This window comes from Lactuca serriola, chromosome 3 (assembly GCF_051521515.1).
Source record: "Lactuca serriola cultivar US96UC23 chromosome 3, Lser_US96UC23_V15, whole genome shotgun sequence".
Taxonomy (NCBI): domain Eukaryota; kingdom Viridiplantae; phylum Streptophyta; class Magnoliopsida; order Asterales; family Asteraceae; genus Lactuca; species Lactuca serriola.
The window spans coordinates 25,611,457-25,619,350 of NC_136410.1; the positions used below are offsets into that span (position 1 = coordinate 25,611,457).

At 39.8% G+C, this 7,894-nt stretch overlaps 1 protein-coding gene across 1 annotated transcript; it reads right to left on the minus strand.

The window, feature by feature from the left end:
- Positions 1-6,587: 6,587 nt before the first annotated feature.
- Positions 6,588-7,384, minus strand: LOC145091710 (AIG2-like (avirulence induced gene) family protein). Its single transcript, XM_079029488.1, has one exon. It carries the CDS (start codon positions 7,280-7,282, stop codon positions 6,761-6,763), a length of 522 nt encoding a protein of 173 aa, XP_078885614.1. The 5' UTR covers positions 7,283-7,384; the 3' UTR covers positions 6,588-6,760.
- Positions 7,385-7,894: the final 510 nt, after the last annotated feature.

The following is a 7,894-nucleotide window of genomic DNA, read 5'->3' on the forward strand; positions in this document are numbered from 1 at the left end:
TCCTTCGCCCCAAGCCTCAATAGGTTCAGAGCACACCTCACCCTCTGATCAGCAGGGCATAAACTCGTGGAGAAACACCCCTCCATGTCTGATAACCATCTCATAGCAACAATCGGGTCCTGAACTCCATCGAATGTGGGAGGCTTCATATAATAGAAGTCCCGATACTGAAAACCCCGACTAGGTCTCCCCTTTGCCGCTGCTACAGCTGCTGTAGCCGCTGCGGCAGCCGTCTCTGCGAGAGCCGCATATCGCTCATCAAACTACTCAACCATGGCGGTCCTGATCGACCCAAATAATTCCGGCAACTCAGCCCGTAACAATGCAGCAACCTCATCACGCAGGATCTCGCGAACCTTTGCGTCCAACTCGTTCGTGCTCGTCTGATCAATAACCTCAGACGGTACCGATCCACCCGGAACTCGCTCTCCAGCTCCCGATCCTGATCCGGATCCACTATCATCATGCCTCGAAATCTCCATACCGAAAACACCATACCAAATCCCAGACACTTCCTACAATCCTGGGATCCAACTCTCGCAACCCTACCCTAGAGATCATGGTTTCCCTGATACGCGTATGGGTCCTGTGCTTTCAGTAGTACGGGCCCATACTACCTTCCACACCTACCCATATTTGTATGAAGTACTACCACAATACCCTAGAGGACATGCATAACAACTATCAACCCTCACCACTAAAGAAACACTGAGAATCTCCCATAAGGGACCCTAGGCTACAGGCATCACAAATCAGGCAATATTATCATGAATTCCTGAAGATCCCTAGCCTAACTCTAGCATGCTGTTCTATCAAGCTCAAATAAAACAAATATCATATATGGTATCTTGGGGTTACTTACTGGCTCTGGCTGATCGTACCTCCGCGTCCTCCTTTTACTTAATTTGAAAACCATTTTAATTTCTCTTTTTAAAATCCTCCTCGATTTGAGACTGGGGTCACACGAATGTTTCCCCCAATTCACTCAAACCAAGGCTCTGATACCAACTTGTAACGCCCAAAATTTCAAAACAATTAAAACTTTTCAAAAACCACTCATTTTAATAACGTTGTTACAAAAAGGTTTTCAATACATTATTTAACAGAGTATTTTCCCAGGTTCATATCATAAAACACCAACGCGAGGAACGGTACGATCACGCCTTTGCCTTGTCACAGACTCCTGAGAACCTGAAAACATAAAACCACAACTGTAAGCCCGAAAGCTCAGTGAGATACCCCCAATATACCAACCACATATACGCCCTTCCAGGCCACGACCTTCCGGTCCATACATATTGCCTTCCGGCCCATAACATATTGCCTTCCGGCCCATAGCATAAAACGCATACATAACAAGTCATAGAACGACCCTGCATACCGGGTCACACCCCAGATCTAGCAATCATACGCATAATACATAATCATATAACAGTTCACAGTTAGCAATTGATCAACAGATCACATAACGTAGCATTACTCTAATCAAGATACCGGACTAACCCGTCACTAGCATAACATAATCATAGGAATCAGTCAATATACTAATTACGCACATACGCCTTTCCAGGCCATGACCTTCCGGTCCACATAGTAATGCCTTCCGGCCCATAACATGTATTGTCTTCTGGCCCATAACATATAACAACTGACAACTACCCGGATTTCCATCCGATAAAAGGGTTGGCATTGGTGCCATAAACCCTAGCGATATAGTGAGGATAACTCACCTCGAAACTGCCGACTGAACAGATAGCTCAAGCTGCTCCGATCACTGATACGATCTCCACCTCTGGACAGCCACCAATGCACTGAACTCAACAGTAATCAACAATTACCAAAATACCCCTGGAACCACTGGTCAACCCTTGGTCAAAGACAAGGTCAAAGTCAACCCCTGACTGACCCTACTCGCCGAGTCAACCCTATGACTCGCCGAGTCCCCATACTCAGAACTTCACTCAACCGGCGACCTAACTCGCCGAGTCACCCCAAGACTCGCCGAGTTCAACCACTCTGAGTCCACTCGCCCTTAACTCCGATTCCTTAAGATTCCCTTTCTACACGTCGAGTATCCCCTTTTTACTCGACGAGTTCCTCCTGGAAGAATCGCGGGGCCACCCCGACTCAACTCGCCGAGTCTGAAGAACGACTCGACGAGTCCCAGTTAATCTTCAAGCTACTCGCCGAGTCTGTTCATCGGACTCGGCGAGTCCATGCCATGCAACCGCTCAAACTGCTTTCTAAGGTCAGAACTGCTCCGAGCATTCATAGGTTTGGCCTTCCTAAACTGATCCATCACGTAAGGTCCTCATTTTGGTGCTCATGATACACCCCAAGACTTATAATTTACATATTGACCTAAGGCATAAGGATTCCAATCCAAAACCTTCATCAATTCCCAAAATGCACAGGCATGGGACATTCTGGACCTCCAAAGGTCCCAATACAGGGTTACAATCGTTTGGGGGACCAGGGTAACATTCAATCTAGCCACAAAAGGGGTTCCATAAACCCTAATTCTCTAAACACATCACCATAGCAGAGTATACTCGAATTCTTACCTGGATGATGTACTCTCTGTGTCCCCAATCCTCAGAATGTGACTTCCCTTGCTGCTCCCTTAATCAAGCCTTCTCTTCCTTGCACAATAACTCTTCCAAAATCAACAATGGCCTTCAACCTTGCTCCAGACGCTCACAATCAATTTAAGGTTTCTCTCAGAAGGCTAGAGTGAACAATGACGGCATAAAGTCCTTCATATACGTCCCAAACCCGAACGGTTAGGGTTTCGCTAAACAGCGTGGACTCGCCGAGTCCATATCCGGACTCGTCGAGTCCAGTCGCGAACCCGCGACCAGATCTGCGACCCTACTCGGCGAGTCTAAGCTCCAACTCGCCGAGTCCTCTCTTAAAACACCCAAAATCATAATTATATCAATATCTGGATTTCCGGGCTGTTACAATGTTTAGTGGGTCAAAGGCACCAATTTCAACGTACCCATGGTTTATTATGTTGGGGTGCTAGATATATGTGTGATTCTTGCATGTGTATATGTTTGTATGCTTAGTGACCAGGGCCCAATGGGTATTTTGTATGCTTTTATTTTTATACCTGTATTTTTGTATGTTGGGCGGGGCTTGTTGTTCGAGGTAGGGCGAGACCCTTTATACTAAGTATGCGGGGCCCATTATGAGAGTTAAGGCGAGGTATACTCAGTGGGCGGGGCCCATTATGCGAGTTAGGGCGGGGCCTATTACAGTCTTCGGGCGGGGCCCGTTATATGTTTTGATATGTGTGGTATGTGGTCTTTTGCGGGAAACTCACTAAGATTTGTGTTTATGGTTTTCAGTTTATGTTTCAGGTACTTCTGGTTCAGAAGGGAAGAGTCTGGGATGCTTGCAAGGCACACACCACTTTATTCCACATTTTGTGACTTACTCTGATATTTTGTGATGTAGTGATATACTTTGGTCTATCTTGGTTGTATAACATTGTTTTGGACTACCGTTTTATTAAATTAAAAATGAATTTCCAGTCTTAAATTTTGGGACGTTACATTAGCTCATCAAGGAATTGTGAAGTTCTGGTAGTATTTTGCATGTAGTGAAGATAAGATAGGTCCATGTAACTTTCATTTAAGTTTATGGCACTATCAGTCAATACAACTTGCACCTCTAGATATATAAGCGGCACACATGCGACTTCAGTTTGGTCTATTAAGTTATAAACTCCCTTGTATCGCCATACAAAATAATCAAGATCTGTGACATACACATCCTCAAGTTTTGAGGTAGGGAACAATACCTGAATGTTGTGTGAGCAGTTGTGTGAATCTTTAAACTGAGAAATGAAGTTCAACACAATGTTGTCAACAATATTACAGTGTCTGGCCTCTATGGGTGCCAATTTAAATTCTGAATATGTCGGTGACGAAGGTAACATAGTGGATTGGTGTGACTGAAAAACAATATAATTTCAGAATTAGAGTGTTACTTTAAATTCATGCGTGTTTTTTACCTAACAACTACATAACACATACAAGATACCTATTTAACTACAAAAGGTACTCCATTTCGAACAAGTTCCTCTAATTCCTAAGTAGCATTTTCATATCCAACATATTTTTTTGGTTTTGAAATACATGAAAAGGAATCCTGAAATAAACATGGAAATTAGAATTATAAATAACATACCCGATACATCATAATATCCTATGAAATGCTTCTAGTGAATACGTACATAATATTTTCCCCTTTTCATGTGTTTGTTTTAAGTGGAGTTATAAGGGGCACACGATCCGTGGTCGCCAGGTATATGTCTTCACAAACATAAAACTATCACAAGATCAACTATCACAACATCAACAGATCCGTGGTCGCCAAGTATATGTCTTCACACAATCCGTGGTAGAGTTGTGGTCGCCAGGTATATGTCTTCACAAACATAAAACTATCACAACATCAACAGATCTTTCATTTATGAAAAATAAGATTCAATTGGTTTTCAGGTACTTACAACTGAAACCTCGTCTACAAATACACTCACACTCATACATAAACAAAGACACAAGACCAAAACACCATTACAAATCTAAGAACAACTGAACAGAACGACGAATGTAAAAACCCTAAAGCGAGTTGGAAGAAACGAGAGCAAACTAAGAGTAAACTTTCGATGCACGAATGAGATTTGTCGAAAATACACCTTCAATAACCATTATATACATCGAGTTAATTTTCCACTTCAAGTCCGGTGTAACTCGAACCAAACCCGGTAAAAGATCCACACTTCCATGTAAGAATATAGAAAGCGAGTTGTAGCTGCTGAAGAAGTAAATAATGACAAAACAAACCCTGCACTAAAAAACACTCACATATATACTTTAATAATCTACCATTCATACCCTGATTATGAAAAATTATTTTAATGTGAATCTTGCAATAATAAATATTATTATTTTAACAATATGGCAGGATATTTTGGCACATTCATTGAGTTCCAGATTCGACAACGCCTTTGTCGGCTGTATTTGCTCTGCTCAAATTCAAGGTAAGCCATAAGCTCGTTGGTGTATTTATATCAGCAATTAATATAAAAAAGTTAATAAAAACCAGCGTTTCACCCTCAAGATAAAAAAAATGCATAAGAAAAGAAATTAAAATACAACTTTAAAAAGTTACTATAATAATGCATTATGGCACACTTCAATAAACATTGGCGCATTTCATACCTAACAACACCGCCACAAGGATTTTTGGGACATTAGAGACACGCCTTGGCGCAACCATGGAACGCCTTTTGAATGAGGAATGAAAATGAAAATTTTGTTTGTTATATAAAGATGGTAGACTAGTGTTTCTCTGAAATATTGGTGTTTGTATGAAAATGATTAATTTGATATTGGCTTCAAAAACAATAATAATATGATGTTTACAAGTATATATTGTCTTACCAAAAATACACCAAACATTTTACGTAAAATAACCAAGTTTCTTAATTTTAATAAAAAAGTTTACATTTGATGAGAACGATACAAATATGACATACGGCTGAGCTTATCTTGTCAAGTTTCAATAATATCAGCCTCATAGTCCTATAGTGTTTTCAATACCAGGAGTCTTAATAGTGTTTTCTTAAATAAAGTCTTAATGGTAGACCTGACAATGGGGCGGATTTGAAACGAATCGACCTTAATCCAAACCTTTTTAACAAATTCCAAAACTCGATCCAAACCCGCTCCAGAAACCGCATGGTTTTGAATAATCAAACTCATATCCTTATCCACCGAATCAGCAGATATCCAAACCCGCCATAACCCGTAGGTTTTTTGAATAATCAAATTCATTTTACTTAAATCATAAAATAACATTTGTTAAATAGAACAAATGTTGATTTAGAAAACACATTATGTACTCGAAGAGTTTCGATTAGAATTAAAATCATTATTGTAGTTACTTCCGATTGTTTTTTGACCCTCCATTGCATTGACAGAGAATAGCAATTACAAACTTTATTCCGATTGATAAATGAATTTATTGATTTATAAATGAAATTGGTGATTATATGATGAAATATAAATGAAATGACATCATGATTTTTGGGAAAAGACTGGAAGTCTAGAAGTTGAATCCTCGAGTCTTATGTAAAACCAGTTTAGTCTTTGGACTTTCGATTGGAATTTAAAATAAAACTTAGGAAATATAAAATATAAATGTATAATTCTAAAATTTATATGGAGCGGATCGATGATGATCCATACCCGACCCTTTTAATAAAAGGATTAACGGGTACGGGTCGTTAACGGGTAAATGGATAAAAAACTATGCTCCAAACCCGTAAAAGTGTTAAAGATTTGGATCGGATCAGGATCAAAACTCGCTCCATTGTCAGGCCTACTTAATGGTTACAAAAAGAATTCTTCAAAGGAATTTGGTCCTGGGCCTATATTTTTTATTTTACATTGGGCTTACAGCTGCTCGGCCCAGTTGGAATGACGGTGGTGTCGGAATGACCAAAATTTAACAATAAATACAAAAGTCATCATAACACGTATTCAAATCATAAAATTTTCACTGAAACTGTAAAACCAGTAATCGAGTTGATAATTTGTCTATAAATTTTATTAATTTGTGATATTTTCTTGTTTTCTACGTCTGTAACTCGATCTTGTGATTCAATGGCTTTAGAAGTTACATATGATATGATGGCATGCCACAATCAAGATTTCCAACAGAGTTGAATCAAACCTCCAATTATTCAATCAATCCGATGAACAAACAACGCAATCTCATCACGCAAACTCCGATCTTTTGGCCTCAAATCCTTCCTCACATAATTCATCCCCAATTCCACAGTATAAGCATCATACCCTTCCTCGCCACTCTTCCGCCACATCTCCTCCGCGAAACTCCGGTGAGCGTAATACGCCTCCGCCTCCACCACCGCAGAATCTCCACCATTTTTCGGTGTCAAAGTGATCGGAAGCCTCTCGTAGTGGCCAAGCGTAATTCCTTCGAGTTCATCCAAGCGTCGGAGACCAGAATCCGAGACGGAGTAGAGCTCTCCCCTGACACGGTGTCGACTTGATCCCGGGAGGTTGAGAAGGAAAGGGACGCCGTAAGGACCGATAACGAGCGGGAGGTTGTTGTTGGTGACATAAGCGCCGATGAAATCACAGTCGTTGTGGGAAATTAAGTCCTGCATTAAGAAATGATTAGCGAAATCTTGTTTTAGAGTGCCATAACAGAAGATTAGGGTTTTCTTTGGGTTGTCTGACATTCTTGAAGGTTTCAATTCTGCAGAAACAGATGAAGAATGTGGGTTTTGTGTTTGTGGTTATGATGACTCCATTAAACATTATCTGGTTTGTTTAGGGGAATCAATATAAAACTTATTAGTTATTACATATCACATTTTAGAATAACCCAAAAGGCCCAACTTTTATAAGTAACCAATATGGGCTAGAGCCCAATCTGAAACACATGAAAGAGGTGCCTAACACATCTTTTTAAACCGGTTCAATCATTTATAAACTGGTTTGGTAACGTGAATCAATATAATTTTCTACTATGATTTTAAATGGGTTTCCCTGATTTTGTCCTTTAACCGTTCAATTATTTCGGTTCTAATCTAGTTTCCAATGTGAAGAATTTGATCTGATTAAATCCAATCAGATCACATCAGACTGATCACATCAGACTGAACTGGTGTCTAAAAAGAACATTTTTAGTCCTCCCTTGTTGTAATTTAGATTCGAGAAATTAAATATTCTTCTAGTTTTCTTTCTAATTATCTTCCTAACCATTTGAAATGATGACAAGTATCCTAAAATATAATTAATTTTATCAAAATATAACATTTGTCATCATTTCACGTAGATTTTTTTTCTAA

Coding starts and splice junctions, on each gene's coding strand:
- LOC145091710 (XM_079029488.1), bottom strand. CDS start 7,282: ATGTCAGACAACCCAAAGAAAACCCTAATCTTCTGTTATGGCACTCTA.